The sequence below is a fragment of the Zea mays genome, chromosome 10 (genome assembly GCF_902167145.1).
Source record: "Zea mays cultivar B73 chromosome 10, Zm-B73-REFERENCE-NAM-5.0, whole genome shotgun sequence".
NCBI lineage: Eukaryota > Viridiplantae > Streptophyta > Magnoliopsida > Poales > Poaceae > Zea > Zea mays.
Window position 1 is genome coordinate 140327142 of NC_050105.1, and position 23507 is coordinate 140350648.

The window sequence follows — 23507 nt, forward strand, 5'->3', positions numbered from 1 at the left end:
ATCTGAGTTAATCTAATCTCGGGACACGCGGACCGTCCGGGCCCAAGGGCCGGACCGTCCGCTCATTTTGGTGTCCAACAACCCCGGACAGATGATGCGACTAAGACATGTAAGGCAGGATGTTAGATGTGTATTGGTCTCTCGAGTTGTTGTATGCACATGTTGTAGCCGCACATCGTGGAATGTAACTACTGGACGAGCGATACACATCTGACTATGTAAGAACAATCCATAACATAGCTTAAACGAAACAATGATAATTAGCAAATCTTGCCAACAACAATGATTAGTACAAGATCGACCAAAATAAGGTAGATCATCACATGGTCCTGATGCAATCTATTGTATACCACATCAGGGCAGTATGACACTTACTCTTATAAAAGGATGACGATGCATCGAAGATATGAGAAAACACACGCTACTTGGGAATGTCTGACTTCTTTTTATTAACGATGAGAAATGTATATTTTATAGACACTATTAACTGACTCTATCTGACCAGTACTTATCTACAGATACATGACCCACGGTACCATTTTGCCACACTAGCTCGATTGACTACTAGATAAACTATTTAGCCCATCGACCAACTTTCTGTTGGCCCACTCCAGTTAAGATTTGGCAGCAACACATGCCTAAGACCCCAGTTTTGGTAATACATGTGTATTCCGAAACTAAATCATAACTTTTACTGATTTAGTTTTGGTATTATTGTTTCCAAAACTAAATGATAGTTTTGGTAATATCTGTTCACCTATCCAGTTGTTATGTCTGCCTTCCAACAAAATCATGATGCAAGGAACCATTGCAAGTCCACGCAAGTGTTCTAAAACAAGAGTTCACTTCATGAAGTTTGTGATGACCTTGATTATCAAAGCAAAAGCAGCCATTGGACCAGTTCTAGGTCCATTGAAAATAATCCAAGATGCTGGCAAGATGAAATTGGTTCCATGGGGCAGTTGCTATCTTTGCATTTGTGAAGCATGAGTTGGTTGTCCAGAGAAGCCTGATGAGTTCATCCTGGGTACCATCCTGAATGCATGTGCAAATGCTTCGTTGATTAGGCAGTGCAGATGAATCCATTCGCTCATTGTCAGGATAGGGCACACCAACACAACAAGTGCTTCAGGGTTACCAGTGCTTTGGTTGATGCCTATGCAAAATGCAGTGATATAACCGCTACCAAAAGTGCTTTCCCTATGATTTCATGTGCGACCAAGGACGACATACTATACAACACCATGCTGGCAACTTATGCCAACCATGGTCCGATCCATCAAGTCCTTAGCCTCTACCAAGATATGACACAGCTTCAATTAGCTCCAAGACCAACTACATTCATTGTTGTCATCTCATCGTGCGGCCATCTTGGGCTAGCCAAGCAAGGGAAGATTCTGTTCAGCTCCATGCTGTGAGCACGTCATGAATCCGACAAGTGGAAATTATGCATGCCTAATTGACCTCCTGGAACCATGGCCTGCGGCATGGAGGTCACTAATGAACGGTTTCTGAGTCCATGATCTACTTGCTTTGGAGAATGGCGCCAAACAGTGATGGCGCATATGTGTTTTTGTCTCATGTCTACGCTGAAGATGGAGATTGGTGGTCTACAACGGACAAGAGGAGGAAGATGACTGAGAATCAAGTGCAGAAGATGCAAGGTTACAATAGCCTTGATATCTAGCCACTCAAAGATGTTGACGTTTGGTTAATAGGGTACCAGGGGCACTTTGTGTTTGCATTGAATGTAAACACTGAAATGTTTTTTGTTGGGCATTTTGTTAACAAAACTGCCACACACAACTGCTCCTGAAAATAGGTTCACTTTTGTTTGGACATTTGATTAACAATTCTTACAAGTGCAGAAAAGGATACTTGCAGTGTTTGTTTGGTTTTTGTCCATTCATAATTTGATATGAGATAATTCAAAATAATAAATAACATCATTTAAGCAACCTCAAATTCATCTTGCATGTAAGCACCTATCACCAATATGACTAGAAAAACCTGACCAATGCAATTGTCTAATGATATAACAAAACGTAAACTAGCTACCTCGATTCACATACTCTCATCTATTCCTCTATAGGTGCACACATGACACACCCTCTTCCCTACTCCCGGTTCTCTCTAAATTGGAAATTTTAGTTTTCGCATGCTACATACACTATTAACATTGGAAGGACCATACAACTGGAGCCAATTTTCACCACAAATTATTTAGGGTCATATACCTACAATGGACTTATGTGCCCACAACAATGCATGCATTACCTATCTTTTGGTCTTCCTCATAAGAAAGATTTGCTTTCTCCAAAAATAGGTTCCTAGTAAGGTTGAATATGCTTCTTGCACTATGGTTTCTAATTCCTCGCTGTGCATCGTTGATGTATTTCTCACTGACTCGTGCTCTGTAGTTATAGCTTCATTGTTAGGCATCACCACTTCAACGTTGTTGAGTGGGTCCTGTTCAACACTTCTAGCTTTAGTGTTATGTTGGATCTGCACAGGATCTTTAGGTGCCTCTAGCTATACTACTGTATCTCCCTCGTCGGGTCGCATCACCATAAATTCTTTGTTAAATTGAAACATTGCAGAATCTCTAGATAACCCATATTCTATCTTTGTCTTCTTCATAGTCGTAGTGTAGAAGCATTCAAAGCCCCCTCCTCTACATCCTTTTCATCATCAACCATTTCGACAACCATCCTCATGAATTTCCTCTTGTTCAATTTTCTTCTGTAACCATGTTTATTGACTTCAAGTGGGTTGGGGGTTTCAATTTGCTTTTTATCTGTCTCCTTGATCGGTCTTTGTCCAGGAATAACATTTTACTTTTTGTCCAGGAAGAACATATACGGGGCAAAACTAAACACCATGTTGAGAAATTAGTCATTTTCTATATTAAATTTTGAATATAAATCATGATCAACAATAAATAGGCTAGGCGTGTGTTCTACAACGAGTAACTTAACAGGTTACCTAACAACATAATTATAAAAATATTGTACACCTATCCATAACAGATGAACTGAAGTATTAGGTCAAATCAGATGATGTGTGTTGATCATACATACTGGTAGACGACGTGGATCGAAGCAGCATAGTCGACATCGTCGAAGCAGCAAGGTCGAGGATGACATCGTTGATGAGCTCGATGAGAAGGGATGACATCGTTGACGAGATCGACGAGAAGATCGCGAGCAGTCACGTGAAGACGCTTCCCAAAAACCTTATTCGTCCTCTCCCGGTGCAGGATCTCAAAGGCGACGGGTTACAGAGACCTGCTCTCCCAATCGCGGATGCACATCGACGCTCGAGATGAAGAGAACTACGATGGCGGCGCAACTGTGGGCAGAGGCGAAAATCTAAGGCGGGTTGGATTGGGATGGTGTCTCGCAATGGCTGACAGTAGTCTCATATATGGCCACTTCCATAAATCGATAAGCTAGCGGTCCGATCTGATTGTGATCCGATAAGGTCGCAATTGAATAGCTATCTCACTTGCCATACATGGGCTTTTGTGTTTTTCTAGAATTTAATTGAAATTTTCAATTTGGTCAAGTCCATAAATCCAACAAAAAAAAATTAGAACATCTACAACAATGTCTTAAATTGGTGCCACAAATTGAAAATATAGGGGTGATACTGTTGGTGCTCTAAATTTTATAAATTTTTGGTGCTCTAATTTTTACAAATTATACCGATTTTTAAATTATATGACATTTTTATAGGTCACAAGGAGATGCTATCATGGTTTTTTGTTTTGTTTTGCAAAAAGAAAGTCAAAATTAATCACGTATGTTTTTTTTTGTGATAAGGCAGAGTGAAGGACCGAAGGATGATATCAGTATCTTCGCGGGAAACTACCCAAGTGTCAGGTTAAACGCATGTAGCAAGTGCATGCACCGGCAGCACGTGACTATGTCAACGTCGTCGAAAAAATCGTTTTCGATTCACAGAAGAAAAGGAAGAAAAGAGGATGAGAGTAAACAACAACAACAACAACAACGTCACTTTCTCACCTCAGGTGGCTCATTAGTCATTACTCAGCGCAGTTGGCACGAGATCATGATGAAACGCGCGTTAGTTCTATTAGCAGAAGGAAAAGACAGGTTTGATCGGGCCGTATCGTTCGTGCTCGGTGCTCCTCACGGATGGAGTCTGCCAGATTTGGCCGACAAACATTGTGGCTCGATAGCTGGCAGATTTTGCAATTTGCACTGCCACGAACAAGTTGAAGAAGTTGGTCAGAACCCAGTAGCGTGGCCGCGTAGGGGGTTAACTTAACAACTCGCCGCCGGCGAGCATTCCGCTCAGCGATCAGGCACACCATGTACTGACTTGCTGAGCTACTGAGTACTGACTGATTGCTAAACAGGTCGTGAACCATGTCCACGGCGCTGCTCAAAGAATGGTCCACGGGCCACGGCGCTTCTCCGACTGCCGCTACTACCTCTACAAAGCGAGAAACCGCACGGCACGAGGCTCCCCAAATTCCCCATTTTTACGGACACCAGCAAGCCACGCCACACTCCCAATCGCCGCAGCAGCTGGTCCCCTGCTCGGCTCGTCTGATCCAGCGGCTGAATCCGCAGGCCATGGGGTTCGACAAGGAGGCGAGCTCCTCCTCCTCGCGGCTCGACGCGGCGCCGCTGCTCCCGCAGCACGGCGGCGGCGGCGCGGGCGGGCACCTGTCCTCGCAGCCCAAGACGTTCGCCAACGTCTTCATCGCCGTCGTCGGCTCGGGCGTGCTGGGCCTCCCCTACACCTTCTCCCGCACGGGCTGGGCGGCGGGGACGCTGCTGCTCCTCGCCGTCGCCGCGCTCACCTTCCACTGCATGATGCTCCTCGTCGCAGCGCGCCGCCGGATCGCGGACGCGCACCCCAAGATCGCCTCCTTCGGGGACCTGGGCCACGCCATCTACGGCGCGCCCGGGCGCCACGCGGTCGACGCCATGCTCGTGCTCAGCCAGGCCAGCTTCTGCGTCGGCTACCTGATCTTCATCTCCAACACCATGGCGCACCTCTACCCCATCGCCATCGGGGCCCAGTCCCCGGCGTCGCCGCTCCTAACGGCCAAGGCGCTCTTCATCTGGGCCATGCTGCCGTTCCAGCTCGGCCTCAACTCCATCAGGACGCTCACGCTCCTCGCGCCGCTCAGCATCTTCGCCGACGTCGTTGACCTCGGCGCCATGGGCGTCGTCCTGGGCCAGGACGCCTCCGTCTGGCTCGCCGACAGGCCCCCCGTGTTCGCCTTCGCTGGCCCCGCCCAGCTCCTCTACGGCCTCGGCGTCGCCGTCTACGCCTTCGAGGGCATCGGCATGGTCCTGCCGCTGGAGGCGGAGGCCGCCGACAAGCGCAGGTTCGGCGCCACGCTCGCGCTGTCCATGGCGTTCATCGCCGTCATGTACGGGCTGTTCGGCGCCATGGGCTACCTCGCCTTCGGCGCCGCCACGCGGGACATCATCACCACCAACCTCGGCACCGGCTGGCTCTCGGTCCTCGTGCAGCTCGGCCTCTGCATCAACCTCTTCTTCACCATGCCGGTGATGATGAACCCGGTCTACGAGGTCGCGGAGCGCCTGCTCTGCGGCAAGCGCTACGCCTGGTGGCTGCGCTGGATCCTCGTCGTGCTCGTCGGGCTCCTGGCGATGCTCGTGCCCAACTTCGCAGACTTCCTCTCGCTCGTCGGCAGCAGCGTCTGCGTCGTGCTCGGCTTCGTGCTGCCCGCCGTGTTCCACCTCAAGGTCTTCGGCACCGAGATCGGGTGGGCCGGCCTCGTCGCCGACGTGGCCATCATCGTCACCGGGATTGCGCTCGCGGTGTCCGGGACATGGACGTCACTCGTACAGATCTTCAGTTCTTCCGACCTGTAAGCATCGACAGTCTGATATGTGCAATGGGAGGGCTCAAATTGGTTCCAATAGATTGAGACACAATTCAGCGACCGGGATAACACTGCATGCATTTGTGGACGTCCGATCCCGCAGGCGATGGTTCAGATCCGATGGTTGAACAGCAATTTCTTAAACACTAGCCGCAGTACCGACTGCATTTTATCCAGCTGCCATGTCGATTGAGCATTTTATCCGATGGTAAAGTATGGGAACAAACTATTGTTGGGAGCTCTCTGAAATCTACATTGGTTTGGTTCAGATAGAGCCATATAGATTCCAGCTGTACCAGGCAGCAGATCCATGTGTAAAGCCTATATGATGTTGTATTGAATTGAATCGATGACTGCTTTATGCAAGATTCTTTTGTCCAAGAGTGACTGCTTTATGCAAGATTCTTTTGTCCAAGGGGTTTGTAGTTCTCTATTGTTAGTATCACCTTATAAGATGTTTTAGTTTTTCTAAATATTTTTTTACTACACATCTAAACATAATGTACAAGTTACACAATACAAGAGTGACTGCTTTATGCAAGATTCTTTTGTCCAAGGGGTTTGTAGTTCTCTATTGTTAGTATCACCTTATAAGATGTTTTAGTTTTTCTAAATATTTTTTTACTACACATCTAAACATAATGTATAAGAAAATATACATATCTAGAGAATTCAAAACATCTTATAGATTTATTGGTCACTGTTTTGAATGATTCGTATAGGTTGGCAAGTGGCTTAGGGCCCGTTTGGGAATCCGGTTTCTCAGTATCACAATTCATAATACCATAGTTTATTGTGTTTCTCGATACCACAATTTTTTTAATATCACAGTTTACTTCATGACATTACATAACTATGGCATAATTTATATCAATCTAATCCAACATCTGTTTGGAGACACAATATTTTAGTCACAATATAGAAGAAGAGAAGACTGCAGTTACGTGCAAGCAAAAAACTTTGGTCAAGATCAAAGTTTTTAGACCCCAAAAAGATCACGGTATTGATAAAATCATGTTTAAAATATAGAGTTTTTAGATAGACACTTAAACATCTTTTGGTTTAAGATATCATAATATGCTCAAATATTACAGTATTATCTTAGGACTAAGAAAATACTGTATTCTCATGTATTCTCAAACAAACCCTTAACCTTTCCTGAAACTCTTGTCGTTCACTTCATAGAGGTGTAACTTTGGAGAACCGGCGAAGCCAAAAGGAAACAACTTACGCCTCTTCCGGTGTGTTTGTCCAAGACATTAGACGGGCAAGAAGGTAGTGTTAGACTAAAGACAGTGTGTTTGTTTAAGATGATTGACTCAGGGCACGAGCTCTTTCTTCTCTTGTTCCCAGATTTTCATGACGGTGCTTGTCTTATTTTTCTTCCTTCGCAGCCAAGTGATCTCGACAGTACAGGTGAAAGTCTTTGGGATGTCTTTCAGTCAGGGCGGGATCCTGACTCTCTTATCTGCAGACCCCCTCTGACCTCCGAGAGAGTCTGGTCGCTACCAACACTGCGCTCGAGATTGCCGACGGTGAGGCGGTCGGTCTCTGCGCTCACCTGGAAAAGGCAGACCATCGTGTCGCAGGTAGGTGGTGTCAGGGTGGACCCCATTTCCGTTTGTCTCATTCCTCCCTTTTTGATTGTCTTATGCCGTTTTTAGAGTTAGAGCTGGAGGTCGCCGACCTTCGTGAATGTGTGGATGTGGTGGTCGCCATTGTTCGGGCCCAGGACATCAATCGAGGTGAGTGCCTCATTGGCGTTGCCAATAGGGTGCAACTAGCTGGAGGTCGCCGACCTTCGTGAATGTGTGGATGTGGTGGTCGCCTTTGTTCGGGCCCAGGACATCAATCGAGGTGAGTGCCTCCTTGGCGTTGCCAATAGGGTGCAACTAGCTGTCCGTCGTGGCGCCACCGGAGCTCTGGCTTTCGTGCAGTTCCGATCAAGCTACGAGCTCGACACTGATGATCTGCTGAAGGACGTCGCGATCGGTGTCCTGGAGGATTTCGAGGACGGATCCGGTATTGTCGGCGTTTCGACCCCGAGGGGTCCCTAGACCGACGAGTAAATTGTCGCCGTGTGTCCCAGTCCAGATGGGTCGGCGCGAGACGGAGCACGAAGGGGGAAACAAGGAGACAGGCGTAAAGGGGAAACCCGCGGCCTTCGTGTTTGTCCCGCGCCCAGGTCGTGTGCGCTTGCAGTAGGGGGTTACAAGCGTCTGCGTGAGAGGGAGCGAGAGGCTTGCACGCGTCGTCACGTCCTCTCCGCGCGGCCAACCCTCTCATACGAGTGCCCTGGACCTTCCGTTTATAGGCGTAAGGAGAGGGCCCAGGTGTACAATAGGAGATGTAGCAGGGTGCTAACGTGTCTAGCAGAGAGGAGCTAGTGCCCTAAGTACATGCCGTCGTGGCAGCCGGAGAGGTTCTGGCACCCTGTTCATGTGATGTCGTGGCCGTCGGAGGAGCGCTGGAGCCTTATGGAAGGACAGCTGTCGGGGCTGTCGAGTCCTTGCTGACGTCTCCTTGCTTCCGTAAGGAGCTGAGAGCCGCCGTCGTCATGGAGCACGCGGGGCGCCATCATTATTTGTTTATCGGGGCGAGCCAGATGGGACACCGGTCTTGTTCCCCGTAGCCTGAGCTAGCTAGGGATAGGGTAATGATGGCCCCCCCTGTGACGTGGTCGGTCCGAGCCCTGGGTCGGGCGAGGCGGTGGCTCCTCCGAGGTCGAGGTCGAGTCTGTCTTCCGAGGTCGAGGTCGAGTCCGAGCCCCGGGTCGGGCGAGGCGGAGACCATCGCCTGAGGACTAGGCTGAGTCTGAGCCCTGGGGTCGGGCGAGGCGGAGTTCGTCGTCTTCCGGGGCCGAGCCCGAGTCCGAGCCCTGGGGTCGGGCGAGGCGGAGTTTCCTATGGCGCCCGAGGCCAGACTTGGCCGCTGTCAGCCTCACTCTGTCGAGTGGCACAGCAGTCGGAGCGACGCGGGCGACGCTGTCTTCTTGTCAGGCTGGTCAGTGGAGCGGCGAAGTGACTGCGGTCACTTCGGCTCAATCGACTGAAGGGCGTGCGTCAGGATAAGGTGTGAGGCCACCTTTGCATTAAATGCTCTTGCGATACGGTCGGTTGGCGTGGCGATCTGGTCAAGGTTACTTCTCGGCGAAGACTGGGCCTCGGGCGAGCCGAAGGTGTGTCCGTTGCTTGAGGGGGCCTTCGGGCGAGACGTGAATCCTCTGGGGTCGGCTGCCCTTGCCCGAGGCTGGGCTCGGGCGAGGCGAGATCGTGTCCCTTGAGTGGACCGAGCCTTGACTTAATCGCACCCATCAGGCCTTTGCAACTTTGTGCTGATGGGGGTTACCAGCTGAGATTAGGAGTCTTGGGGGTACCCCTAATTATGGTCCCCGACAGTAGCCCCCGAGCCTCAAAGGGAGTGTTAATACTCGCTTGGAGGCTTTTGTCGCACTTTTTTGCAAGGGGACCGGCCTTTCTCGGTTGCGTTTCGTTCCGGTGGGTGCGCGCGAGCGCACCCGACGAGTGTAGCCCCCGAGGCCTCGGAGGAGTGGTTTGACTCCTTCGAGGTCTTAATGCGTTTCGTGATGCTTCGGCCGGTCTGGTTGTTCCCTCATGCGAACTGGTCGTAGCCCGGGCGCACAGTCGAGTCCCAAGTTCTCGGTCTGGTATGTTGACGTTGTCAACGGTTTGGCCGGAGCCGGGGTTTTTCCTTATTTCGAGCACTAGGACTCGCCTGTCGGCTAACTGAACCGCTTAACCAAGTGTGAGTTGCCTCATGCGAAGGTGACGAGTGAGGTATCCGTATCCCGAAGGCGTAGGAGTCCCTCGGCTCGGTCGGCCTTGCCGCCCGAGGCTTCTCTTGCTTAGTTAAGGGAACCCTCGGTCGCTCTTCGATAAGCCGAAGCCGGAGGCAGCGATGTCAGTGTGGACAGAGGCAGAGTTGGCTCGAAAAGAAGACTTCGTCGGCCGGAGCCTGGCCGGGCCGTCCACTGGCGGGACCGACGCCGGAGTCGAGTTGCCGAGGCCACGAGCCGGGATGGTGTCCTCGGAGGACAGCTGGCTGAGGCTTCGGGGCGGCCGGCCGAGCCGTCTGCTCGGGCCGGATTCCTGGAGAAGACCATGGCGGCGATGGCCCGGGCGTGATGCTGACGTCGTCCTTCGGAGTGGAGATCCTCCGACCGCGTTGCCGTCCGAGGCTCGGTCGGACTTTGCCGAAGGTGGAGTTGACGCCGAGGGTGCTGCTGCTCCCCTTCCGTCGACGTCTGAGCCTGCAGGATCGGTTCATCTTGTAGTGTGAGTATGTTTTCTGCGGCCGCCGAGGCCCAAACATACTGTCGTCGTGTTGTAAAGCCGCGTTTCTTTTCCTCTTGTTTCGAGTATCTGGACTTATTTGTCGATAACAGAATTGTTTGTCCGAGCGAGAGTTACTTTTCACGGAAGGTGATGAGTGAGGTATCCGTATCCCGGAGGCGTTGGAGTCCCTCGGCTCGGTCGGCCTTGCCGCTTACGTGTACTCTTACTCGTCCGTAGGATTCTGCTATCGATATAGTCGAGAAGACACGAAAAATCGTTTCGGCAGAAGAGTTTTCGAGCGTGAAGACTTGTTCAGTCCGCAGAATCACTTATCCGAGCGTGAGTTACTTATCGCAGAAGGTGATGAGTGAGGTATCCGTATCCCGGAGGCGTAGGAGTCCCTCGGCTCGGTCAACCTTGGCTGCTTACGTGTACTCCGTCGTTTTCAGGATCCCACTTTCGAAGTAGTCGAAAAGCACGAAAGACGTTCTGGCAGAAAAGATCTTTTTCGAGGAAAATTTTGACGCAGAGGGGGTTCCCCCCTTCTAGCCCCCGAGGGAGGGTCGGGCTTTGCCAAGGCAAGGTTGACCCTTCCTTGACGGTTAGACTTTGTATGTGAACGAGGTGTACGAACGACTTGAAAGCATCTTAAGGGTAGAAGCGACGTAGCTGTCGGATGTTCCAAGCATTGTTGTAGACCTCGCCTTGACTGCTGGCCAGCTTGTATGTCCCGGGCTTCAGAACCTTGGCGATGACGAACGACCCTTCCTAGGGAGGCGTGATCTTGTGCCGCCCTCTGGCGTCTTGTCGCAGCCGAAGCACCAAGTCGCCCACCTAGAGGTCTCGGGACCGAACCCCTCGGGCGTGGTAGCGTCGCAGGGACTGCTGATACCGCGCCGAGTGTAGTAAGGCCATGTCCCGAGCCTCTTCCAGCTGGTCCAGTGAGTCTTCTCAGTTAGCTCGATTGCTTTGGTCGTCGTAGGCCCTCGCCCTCGGGGAACCGTATTCTAAGTCTGTGGGCAAGATGGCCTCGGCCCCATAGACTAGAAAGAATGGTGTGAAGCCCGTGGCTCGGCTCAGCGTTGTCCTCAGACTCCAGACCACCGAGGGGAGCTCCTTCATCCATCGCTTGCTGAACTTGTTGAGGTCGTTGTAGATCCGTGGCTTGAGTCCTTGCAGAATCATGTCGTTGGCACGCTCTACTTGCCCATTCGTCATGGGGTGAGCCACGGCGGCCCAGTCCACCCGGATGTGGTGATCCTCGCAGAAGTCTAGGAACTTTCTGCCGGTGAACTGGGTGCCGTTGTCGGTGATGATGGAGTTCGGGACCCAAAGTGATGGATGATGTTGGTGAAGAACGCCACCGCCTGTTTGGACCTGATGTTGTTTAGGGGTCGGACCTCGATCCACTTGGAGAATTTGTCGATGGCGACCAGCAGGTGCGTGTAGCCCCCGGGTGCCTTCTGCAAGGGACCGACAAGGTCCAGGCTCCACACAGCAAACGACCAGGTGATGGGTATTGTCTGTAGAGCCTGAGCGGGCAGATGGGTCTGCCTTGCGTAGAATTGACACCCTGGGCAGGTGCGGACAATTCTAGTGGCGTCAGCCACCGCGGTCGGCCAGTAGAAACCTTGTCGGAAAGTGTGGGGGACAGATATCCCCCGGGTCCACTAAAGGAGTAAGAGACCTCACGAAAGGCCCAAGGACCCGATAAATCGTAAGGTCATTCTTTCGTGGGCCTGGGGAGAAACAACCAACAAAGCAGAGCGACGTGAGACCGGATTGGAGCAAACCCGGATGGCCCACAACGTCGAGCGAGTAAATCGCAACAGAGACCCGACTTTCCCGCGCTGAAGCCCCCATGCAACGGAGCCATGCAAGGATAAGTCGGCGAGGGTTACGTAGTGATAAACTCAAGAAGTTCACTACCTTTTAGCTACTTGTTGTTATCATATCCACATGTACTGCCCCACGGTCGAGTATATAAGGCCTAGGGGGCACCCCTTCGGAACGATCGACCCTATCTTACTTAGCCACCCACCTCAACTCTCTGTGTCTTCAATCCAGAGAGCCCTCTTGTAACCACGCTCACCAAGCATATTCACCAGGACGTAGGATGTTACGCATCTCTAAGCGGCCCGAACCTGTAAATCTTGTCCACTGTCCTTCGTGCGATCAGCACGAACCATTTTGCTACAGTCGTCGACACCGTCCTACTCCTAGAAACACCTTGAGGGGTAACCCCGGGTGTGCGGTCGGACCCAAAACACCGACAGCTGGCGCGCCAGGTAGGGGGTGTGTCGACGATCCAAGCTAGCTCAATGGCCGTCACCTTCTACAGCAAGATCACCATGCGTCCCGGATCCGTATTCTACTTCGGGACAATCTCATCTGTAGCAGATGAAGAGGGAATTCTACACCGTATCGCGGATCCGCCGGAAAAGAAGTCTCCTCCAACGAACTCCGAAAACGCCGGAGAGGCGCAACCTCCAGCTCTTCGGAAAAAGATCGTCTCCGGAAAGTCGGGGGCCGAGGGCTCGCTGACCCGAAAGACTCCGTTGTCTACTTCCCCGACGAAAGAATGGACACGGATCGCGAGGAAGAAGGAGACCAGGGAAAAGCAAGTCGTTCTTTCCGTTCCTCCGGCCTCAAAGGAGAACGGAAAGAAAGACGCCACGACGGCAGCGCCATTCTACCCCGACGTCCTCTTCATCGGGAGAGTGGAGTCGCCCACCGTCTCTGACGACGAACCGACCGCGCCCGGAGAAGAACCGCCTCAACGAGAATCCCGCCGACGGAGGAATCGGCGCAGGAACGTTCGACGACATCACGCGGCCGGAGAACGGGATCTGGAGCAGCCTGTCTCGCGAGACGAGGTCTCGGAGATAGGAGAAACTCCGGAAGAACGCGTCTTCAGAGAACGAAGGAACTCCCGACGACGTGATCGCCGACAGGCTCAGGAACAAGCTGAGCAAGACGCAAGACAGCGCCGGGAGAATCCGCTCTTCGGGCGCAACCTGAATCCCGACTTCGCCCGAGCTATGAACACGCCAAGCGAAGTCGGAGGGGTACTAGCTCGGATAGCTGATGGACTTCCTCGAACTCCCGACGCCGAGGGATACCGACGCCTGTTCACCCAGGCAGCTAACCATCTTCTACCGCTCGCTCACCCGCCGAACGATCTACGACACGCCATCAACAGTCGCCGAGACGCGCGAAGCTCCATCAATGCTTCGCGCGAACGGCGGCATGAGAACGAGATTCGTCGTCGGGAGGAGTACGACCGGGATCATGGCATCCCGACTCAGAGCCAGGCCACCAGGACTGAGTCGGCAACGGCCTCAACTGGCGGAACCACCAGGGGACGGTCGAGGAACCACAATCACAACTCCCCTCCCCGGGACAGACATCGTCCCCGACGACAGGAGGACACGTGTGGAGTGTCCGCTCTTACTCCGCGCCTTAGGGCCATCCAATGGCCTCCCAACTTCAAGGTATCCAATGTCGACAAATATGAGCCTAAGCAGGATCCAGGGGGTTGGCTAGCCGTCTACACCACCGCTGCTCGGGCTGCCGGGGCATCTGAGGACGTTATGACCGCGTATCTGCCCATCGTCCTTGGGCAAGATGCGCTACAGTGGCTACGACATCTACCCCGACACTGCATCGACGACTGGGGAGACTTCAGTCGACGTTTCACCGCCAACTTCCAGTCCCTCTCCGACAAGCCAGCGCAACCGTGGGACCTCAAATCCATCAAGCGTCGGGGGGATGAGACTCTCCGGTCGTACCTCAAAAGGTTCCAGACCATGAGAAATCGCATCCCCGAGGTCACGGAGGCGGCCGTGATCGAGGACTTCTACAGAGGATCCAACGACTCGGCTTTTGTCCGAGCCATACTACAGAAGGCGCCGACTACTTCCAAGGAGCTGTTCCGGGAAGCCGACCTCTACATCACCGCCGACGAGCGAGCTCAGGACCTCATCGGAGGAGCAAAGCCTGCACCGGCAGCACCACGACACGACGCGAACCAGCCACCCGACAAACGTTGGGAGAAGAGGCCTCGCGAAGAAGTACACACCGCCGGACCACCTGCCTCTCGCGCCCGAGGAGGACCTCGTGGAGGCGAGCGCACGCTGGACGACATCCTCGACGCCCAGTGCCCATACCACAAGGACATGCGCCACACTCTTCGCAACTGCCGGGACTTCAAGCACTCCATCGGGCATGGCCGACCCTTCCAACCTCTACCTCCTCCTCCGCCGAGGGGAGGACCGGATGAACCACGACAACCTCATCAGTCGGAGGAGGGAGGAGGAGGAGCTTTCCCACGCGTCGATAGGGAGGTCAACGTCATCTTCGGCAGACATGGGTCGCAGGAGAACAAGAGACAACAAAAGCTCAACGACCGCCAGATACTGGTGGCGACCACCGGTCCTCCCGCCCCATACCGGTGGTCAGAACACCCGATCACCTTCACTCGGGAAGATCAATGGCTCAACTTCGACCATCCAGGCAAATACCCGCTCCTCGTCGATCCGGTGATCCGAGAGAGCCGGGTGAAGAAGGTGCTAGTGGATGGGGGGAGCAGCATCAACGTCACCTTCCCCCGGACGCTCCAAGGCTTGGGGGCTCACCTCAAAGAGCTCCACAAGTCGGACACTCCTTTCTTTGGCATCGTGCCGACGGAGGGGGAATACCCGCTGGGGCACATCTACATGCCAGTCACCTTCGGAACTCCGGAGAACTACAGAACCGAGTTCCTGAGGTTTGAAGTGGCGAACTTCGACTGCGGGTACAACGCCATCATCGGAAGGTCGGGATTGGCCAAATTCATGGCCATTCCGCACTATACATACATGATACTGAAGATGCCAGGACCGCAAGGGATCATAACTGTGCGCGCCGACTTCCAAGGCGCCGCAGAATGTTTCCGAGTGGCCATCCAAGCAGCCCTCACCACCAAGCCGTCAACGGTCCCTTCTACACTAGCGAATTCTAAGCCTGAGGAGGACCTCGCCGTACCGGCAAACGAAGCTCAGGCCGCGACCTCTATGCGGCCGACTGAAGAAACCAAGCGAATCAACCTGGGGTTCGCTGATGAGCGCAAGACAGCCATCATCAGCTCCAGCTTGGACGACAAATAGGAAAGCGCGCTCGTCCAGTTCCTGCAAGATAACCGAGATATATTCGCATGGCAACCTGCGGATATGCCGGGAGTCCCAAGAGAACTGGCCGACCACAAGTTGAAGGTTTACCCCCAGGCGAGGCCGATCCGGCAAAAGCTACGTCGTTTCACGCCCGACAAGAGAGAGGCCATTCGCGCCGAGTTAGCTCGCTTGATTGCAGCTGGATTTATTAGAGAAGTATTACACCCCGAGTGGTTAGCCAACCCTGTTCTTGTACTCTAAAAGAATAAAGTGGATTGGCGCATGTGCGTCGACTATACTGATCTCAACAAACACTGTCCGAAGGATCCCTTCGGGCTCCCGAGGATAGATCAGGTGGTGGACTCCACCGCCGGATGTTTTGTGCTGTCTTTCTTAGATTGTTATTCCGGGTATCATCAGATTAGTTTGGCAAAAGAAGACGAGGAAAAAACGGCGTTCATCACTCCGTTTGGTGCTTTCTGTTATACCTCCATGTCGTTCGGCCTCAAAAACGCTGGAGCGACTTATCAGAGAGCCATTCAAACATGCTTAGCCGATCACTGGGGCAAGCGTGTGGAGGCTTACGTAGATGATGTGGTAATCAAAACAGAGAATTCGGAAAACTTCATCGAAGACTTACAGCTGGTTTTCAACAGCCTGAGACGATATAGATGGAAGCTCAATCCCGAAAAATGTGTTTTCGGGGTACCAGCAGGAAAATTGCTCGGGTTTATTGTCAGCCACCGGGGAATTGAGGCTAATCCAGATAATATTGAAGCTATCATGAAGATGGAAGCTCCTCGGTCACAAAAGAAGGTTCAGCGACTTACTGGATGTATGGCAGCTCCGAGCAGATTTATATCCAGGCTGGGAGAAAAAGGTTTGCCATTTTACAAGCTACTCAAGAAGGTGGATAAGTTTCAATGGACTTCAGAAGCACAAGAAGCTCTAGAAGCACTGAAGAAATTCTTAACAACACCACCAGTACTGAAACCACCTCGGTGAGCTACGTCGACTCAACCGGCTGAAGATTTGCTACTGTATATCTCTTGCACGACTCACGTAGTAAGCACCGCGTTGGTAGTCGAGCGAGTAGAAGAAGGACATGCCTATCCAGTGCAACATCCTGTTTACTTCATCAATGAAGTTCTAGGCCCCTCGAAGAAAAAGTATCCTTAGGTTCAGAAGCTATTATATGCAGTACTTCTAACTGCCCGCAAGCTGCGTCACTACTTTGACGACCACAAAGTCATAGTAGTCACTGGTTTTCCAATAGGGGACATTCTTCACAACAAGGAAGCCATTGGCCGAATAGCCAAGTGGGCTTGCGAGCTGGGATCCCACGATATCGAGTTCCGACCTCGCACTGCCATCAAAACTCAAGCACTGGTTGATTTCGTATCAGAGTGGACAGAACAGCAAGTACCGGATAATCCAGAAACTGCAGAAGTATGGCGAATGTATTTTGATGGCTCGCTGAAGCTGCAGGGAGCAGGAGCAGGGATTCTCTTCACCGCACCTGGAGGCGAACACCTCAAGTACGCCCTCCAGTTGCTATTCCCGGCCTCTAACAATGCAGCCGAGTATGAAGCTTTGATACACGGATTGAACATCGCCATATCACTGGGCGTCAAGAGATTGATGGTATACGGAGATTCTCTGGTAGTCATCAGCCAGATAAACAAGGAATGGGATTGTTCAAGTGATTCAATGGGAAAATACTGCGCTGCCGTCCGAAAGCTGGAAGATAAATTCGAGGGTCTGGAATTTCATCATATAGAAAGAGATCGGAACACAGCAGCCGATGTACTGTCCAAGCTCGGATCCAGTCGAACTCGGGTCCCACCCGGAGTCTTCGTGCAAGAAATTCTGCAGCCGAGTATCTCAATGGATCAAACAGAAGAGTGCAACATCATAAATCAACCCGAGTCAGACTCTGATGACTGGAGAAGGCTGATTATTAAGTATATAAAGAATGAAGAAGAACCAGATGACAAGAACTCGGCAGAGCGCATTGCCAGGCAGTCGACTCACTATACACTCATTGGGGAGGTATTGTACAGAAGGGGCGCGTCAGGCATCCTCATGAAGTGCGTTCTCCCGTCCACGGGGAAGCAACTTCTGGAGGAGGTCCATGCAGGGCAATGTGGAATACATGCTGCATCCAGAACACTAGTCGGGAAGGTTTTCAGGTCAGGATTCTATTGGCCGACGGCGAAGAACGATGCAGCCGAGTTAGTTCAGAGATGCGAAGCTTGCCAATACTTGTCAAAGCAACAGCACATGCCAGCACAGCAACTACAGACCATACCAGTAACCTGGCCTTTCGCATGCTGGGGACTGGATATGATTGGACCTTTCAAGAAAGCTCAAGGGGGATATACTCATGTATTGGTGGCGATTGACAAATTCACTAAATGGATAGAGTTCAAGCCCATTGCTTCTTTAACCTCTGCTAAGGCCGTGGAATTCATACAAGACATAATATTCAGATTCGGGATACCAAACAGTATCATCACTGACTTAGGATCCAACTTCACCAGTTCAGAATTCTTAAACTTCTACGAGCAAAAGAGCATTCAGATCAAGTACGCATCTGTAGCACATCCAAGGGCCAACGGGCAAGTTGAGCGAGCCAACGGAATGATATTGGAGGCACTCAGGAAAAAGGTCTTCGATAAGAATGAAAAATTCGCAGGAAAGTGGATAAGAGAATTGCCTTATGTTGTTTGGAGCCTAAGAACCCAACCTAGCCGAGCCCTGCATGGAAACACTCCTTTCTTCATGGTCTATGGGTCGGAGGCAGTGCTACCTGCTGATCTCAAGTTTGGGGCGCCAAGGTTGATCTTCGAAAGCATAGCAGAAGCTGAGGCCACCAGGCTGGAGGACATTGATGTACTTGAGGAAGAACGGCTGAATGCGGTAATCCAATCAGCATGGTACCAGTAGACTCTAAGGCGCTATCACGACAAGGTTGTGCGGCAACGGTTCTTTTCAGTAGGAGACCTCGTCCTCCGCCGAATTCTAACGGGGGAGGGACGACACAAGTTATCACCCTTATGGGAAGGACCCTTCATAGTAGCAGAAGTCACTCGGCCCGGATCGTATCGCCTCACTCAGATGGATGGCACAGAAGTTGGGAACTCCTGGAACATAGAGCACCTCAGAAAATTTTATCCCTAGCAGTATTTCAAAACTGCTGGGGCGATAATGTATTCTGTAAAGTGGAAATATGTCATCAATAAAGAGAGATTTCAAAGATACTCGGCTCGTTTACGATTGACTTGCATTCTTACTTAACTCGGGGTGACCACTATGCCCTACAAACGGAGCAATCGACTTAAGTCGGCAACGACTTAAGGCGGTGCAACATGCTCACGCTTACTTAACTCGGGGTGACCACTATGCCCTACAAACGGAGCAATCGACTTAAGTCGGCAGCGACTTAAGGCGGTGCAACATGCTCACGCTTACTTAACTCGGGGTGACCACTATGCCCTACAAACGGAGCAATCGACTTAAGTCGGCAACGACTTAAGGCGGTGCAACATGCTCACGCTTACTTAACTCGGGGTGACCACTATGCCCTACAAACGGAGCAATCGACTTAAGTCGGCAACGACTTAAGACGGTGCAACATGCTCACGCTTACTTAACTCGAGGTGACCACTATGCCCTACAAACGGAGCAATCGACTTAAGTCGGCAACGACTTAAGGCGGTGCAACATGCTCACGCTTACTTAACTTGGGGTGACCACTATACCCAACTAACGGAGCTATCGGCTAAAGTCAGTGACGGCTTAAGCCGGTGCAACATACTCGCGCCTATGTAATTCAGGGGATGACTTCCATATCCCGCAAACAAATTTCATAATCATCATGCGTCATTACCACAAATTTACGAACCAATAAATTCTGATACAATAAGAAAGCAATTATGTCATTCGAATGATAAACTGATGTCCTCTAACAAATACTCGAACATGCTAACCGCGCGCTCAGAGCACGCAAAATGTTTCTCTATTTCGCAATGTCTTTCTCAGGAACGACCGATGAAGAAGGGCGACTCGAGGAATCAGGGGCAGCATTCATGTCGGCCTTTATGTCTTCAGGAACAACCACGCCGGGTCTCCTCATTAAGATTCGTCCAGCCCGAATAGCCTTGTCCATGGCTTTATCGCGCTGGGCTTTGAGAGTAGCAGCAGTTTCTTCGGCAACTTTAGCAGCCAACCGAGCAGCCTCTAACTCCTAGGCAATGGATTTCTTAGAAGCTCGGAGTTCTTTGATGGTGGCATCCTTCGCTGATATCAATTGCTTAAGGCGGGTCACTTCGTCCGCAGATTCTTGCAGCTTACAACGCTGATTGTCCAGTTCCTCCATTGTAAAGCGGTGACTCCTCTCCAAGATTGACAGCGAGCTGCTAGAATCACGATACAATCTGTCTAGATTGTCACGAGAAGCAGCAAGGATACATTTTTCTTCCCGCAAACAAAAAATCAACTCCTTCAGAAACCAAGCAAGTAATAAGAGCATAGCAAGGCAAGGCACAGTTTTGTAAGTTACCTTTTCAGAGTCAAGCCGAGCATGAAGAGAAGAACTCAGGGCATTGGCGTCATCCAAAGCAGCGGAGACCTGATTTAGTTCAGTTTGGCTCTGAGAGTACTTCTCCTCGAAGTCAGCGCACCGTTGAACCATTTCAGCCTGATCTCGGGAATGTTTTTCCTCAAGAATTGCAATCTGCCGAGTCATTCCTAGCAAGAGGTGATCAAACAAAACGAGGTCAGAAGGTAAAACAGTCCGCAACAAAGGCGAAGAGAAGAAAAAGGGCACTAACCAGCGTTAGTTGCCTCCAGCTCGGATACACGACGATGAAGTGACACTGGATTCCAACACGCAAGAGACGACGCCACTTCTGGGACGGAAGCACCCTGCAATCTCAGCTGGCTGGCCATCCCATCCACCAAAGCCTGATGAGAAGAACAGATGAACATAATGACAAAAGTTCATGCAACATAAAGAACAAGCTAAAATACAGCACAGTACCTGGAGGTTGGAAAAGAACGAAGGGATCCCCAAATCAGGAGAAATCAGCTGATAACCAGGCGCAAGGCCACCACCCGAAGCAGCTTGCAACGGACCAGTAGGAATCAGCTCAGTGCCTTCAACAGAGCCAAACGCCAGATCAGTGGGGACGCTGCCCTCTAAAGCGACTCCCTGGTCCAAAGTTTGAGCTACCACCATGCAGCCAGAGTGTGGAGGTGAACCCGCGTGAACGTCCATGGAAGTGCATGAAGGAGACCCTGCTTGGGCACCCTCGGGGGCTGGGTTATAGTTGGCACTGCCCACTTGAGCCGGATCATCCCCGGCAGCACCCTCGGGGGCTGGGCAGTGGCTTACACTCTTCACCCGAGCTAAGTCATCCCCGGCGACATCCTCGGGGGCTGGGCATGTGTCAGCACCATTCTTGAGGTCCAGGCTCTTCGCAGTAACCACCTCTAAGGTTGACGGGCCTTCAGCCACTTCCATGGGACCAGGACAATCCAAGTCAGCATCCCGGCCCTCGAGATCGCGCTCTATGGTCGACGAGGCACGGGATGACCTCAACCCAGCATCAGGCACGGCAGCGCAAGCCTCCGTTGCATCATCATCCACTGGCTCTGATAACAAGTCCTCTGGGACCATATCCTCAAGAGTTTGATCAAAGTTGGCCAGGGACAGTTCTTGCAGACCAATGAGGGCAGACAAAGCAGGAGAAGGAACTCCACTACTTCCACCGCTGGCAATGAACTGCCGCCTGTTTTTCCGAGTTAAAGGAGCTTCATTTTCTTCCTCCTCATCTTCCACAGTGACAACACAAGCAGCACCCCCATTGGGATCAGCAACAGATGGAGCACCCCCATTGGGATCAGCAGCAGTTTGGGTACACCCATTGGGGTCGGCGTCAGTAAGTCCAGTTGCAGGCACTTCTTCAGCAGCAGGAACTGAGGTACCAGCGTCCTCATCAAAACTGGATACTCGCCGGAGGCGTCTTCTTTTCTTCTTTTGCTCATCAGCAGAAGGCTCAGGCTGATTGGTTCGGCTAGAGCGCCTCGGGCGAGTACTGACAGGTTTCTGGACATCCAAAGTTGTATCAACCTCTGGAAGGGGCACCACTGCCAACGTACCAGCAGGAGCAGCGTCGGAGGAATCCTCAGCTAGCAGATCAAGCATGGCATTTATGTCCGCATCACTAGGGTTCAGGGGCACCTCAAAATGGACCTGCCGTTCGTCATCAGGAATCTCCCCAAGCGAAGCAACCAAAGTACTGACTTCTTCAGCAGAGGGTCGCACTCTAAGGCCCAAATTGCCATCAGTCACAGGCGGATTTGACACAAAAAGGGTGAAGGCTTTGGGAGGAGGCAGGTTCCAGGCTGAGTATGCCACTGGAGCACCAACATTCGACACCTTACCCCTGAGGATCATTTCAAGTCGGCTTACCAAGTCTACAGAAGGAATTCTCCTATTGGTAACCCGAGTTGAGTCGGCTAGCCCTCGATACAGATATGCTGGATAGGCCCTGTCTTTCAGTGGCTGAATGTTCTTGAAAACAAAGTCAGTGACCACAGCTTCAGCAGTTAGACCTCTCTCTTTCAGCAGTCCAACTTCAGTTAGCAACGCACCTGCCTCAGCCACTTCCTGATCTGTGGGAGACTCGGTCCAGCTCGGAGTGCGAACGTCTGGCTGTCTTCCCGACTGGGAGGGGAGAGAATTTCCATAATTATCAACTATGAACCACTCTAGACGCCATCCCTTAATACTGTCCTTGAGGGGAATCTCAAGATACTCAGTTTTCCGCCCGCGGCGCATCTCCAAACTGGCACCTCCGACCAACTGATGTTGTCCCCCAGCCATCCCAGGGCGACAATGATACAAATACTTCCATAAACCGAAATGCGGCAGCACGCCAAGAAAGGCTTCGTATAGGTGAACGAAAATGGAGATTTGCAGAATGGAATTAGGGTTCAAATGGGTCAAGTTAATGTGGTAGAAATCAAGGAGGCCACGGAAAAAGGGAGAAATGGGAAGGCCGAGGCCACGGAGAAGAAAAGGAGCGTAAACTACAGACTCGTGGGTATCCTCCGTCGGGACAGTAGTCCCGTGGCAAATCCGCCAAGAACAGAGTTCCCGCGGAGGAAGAACCCCGATGGATACGAGGTGGAGAAGTTCAGCTTCGGAAATGATGGACATATGGTTACCTGCGAAAGGCAACTGGCTGTTGGGGTCGATTGGAGGGATCACCGCAGCAGACGAGCTCGCAGTTTTCCTCTTGGGCGCCATCTCGATTTTCACCAGCGAACAGAGTAAGAGGCGAATGGCAGAGAGGATTCGGAAGCGGGAATGCAAGAACTAGGGCACGGAAAGCAAAGGCGGCTAAAAGCGCAGCTCTTATGGGATATTCTCGAGCCAGATACCATTTCAAAAAGTGCCCAGTCATCACCCGGTGGTTATTTCCGAAACCCCAGCATGCCACGTGGTCATCCGGCAGTTATTTCCAAAAAGCCGACGCGCCACCTCATCACTCGGTTATCATCCTCAAAATAACTCATGCGGCCGGCTATCACTCGGCGTTGCCTCTAAAACGCTGATTTCATATTCAGTCGCTCGGCATTACCTCTAAAATGCCGACGTCACCCTCCAGTCACTCGGTGTTGCCTCTAAAACGCTGATCTCGTATTCGATCGCTCGACATTACTTCTAAAATGCCGACGTCGACCTTCAATCACTTGACGTTGCCTCTAAAACGCTGATCTCGTATTCGATCACTCGACATTACTTCTAAAATGCCGACGTCGACCTTCAATCACTCGGCGTTGCCTCTAAAACGCTGATCTCGTGTTCAATCGCTCGGCATTACTTCTAAAATGCCGACGTCGACCTTCACTCACTCGGCGTTGCCTCTAAAACGCTGATCTCGTGTTCGATCGTTCGGTATTACTTCTAAAATGCTGACGTCGACCTTCAATCGCTCGGCGTTGCTTCTAAAACGCCGATACCGACTACAAGATTACTCGGCAGCTACTTCTGGAAGCGTCAGTGTGATGCCCAAGTTATTCATCTACTGTCTCAAAAGAATCAGTTTTATAATCAAGCAAAGCGAGCCATCAAGAAGAAGCCAACGTCATTCTTTC

General features: G+C 51.6%; 1 protein-coding gene across 1 annotated transcript; it reads left to right on the top strand.

The window, feature by feature from the left end:
- Nucleotides 1-4515: 4515 nt before the first annotated feature.
- LOC100284222 (amino acid transport protein) lies at nt 4516-6432 on the top strand. Its single transcript, NM_001157117.1, has one exon. The coding sequence runs from the start codon at nt 4605-4607 to the stop codon at nt 5880-5882; it is 1278 nt and encodes a 425-aa protein (NP_001150589.1). The 5' UTR covers nt 4516-4604; the 3' UTR covers nt 5883-6432.
- Nucleotides 6433-23507: the final 17075 nt, after the last annotated feature.

Coding starts and splice junctions, on each gene's coding strand:
- LOC100284222 (NM_001157117.1), top strand. CDS start 4,605: ATGGGGTTCGACAAGGAGGCGAGCTCCTCCTCCTCGCGGCTCGACGCG.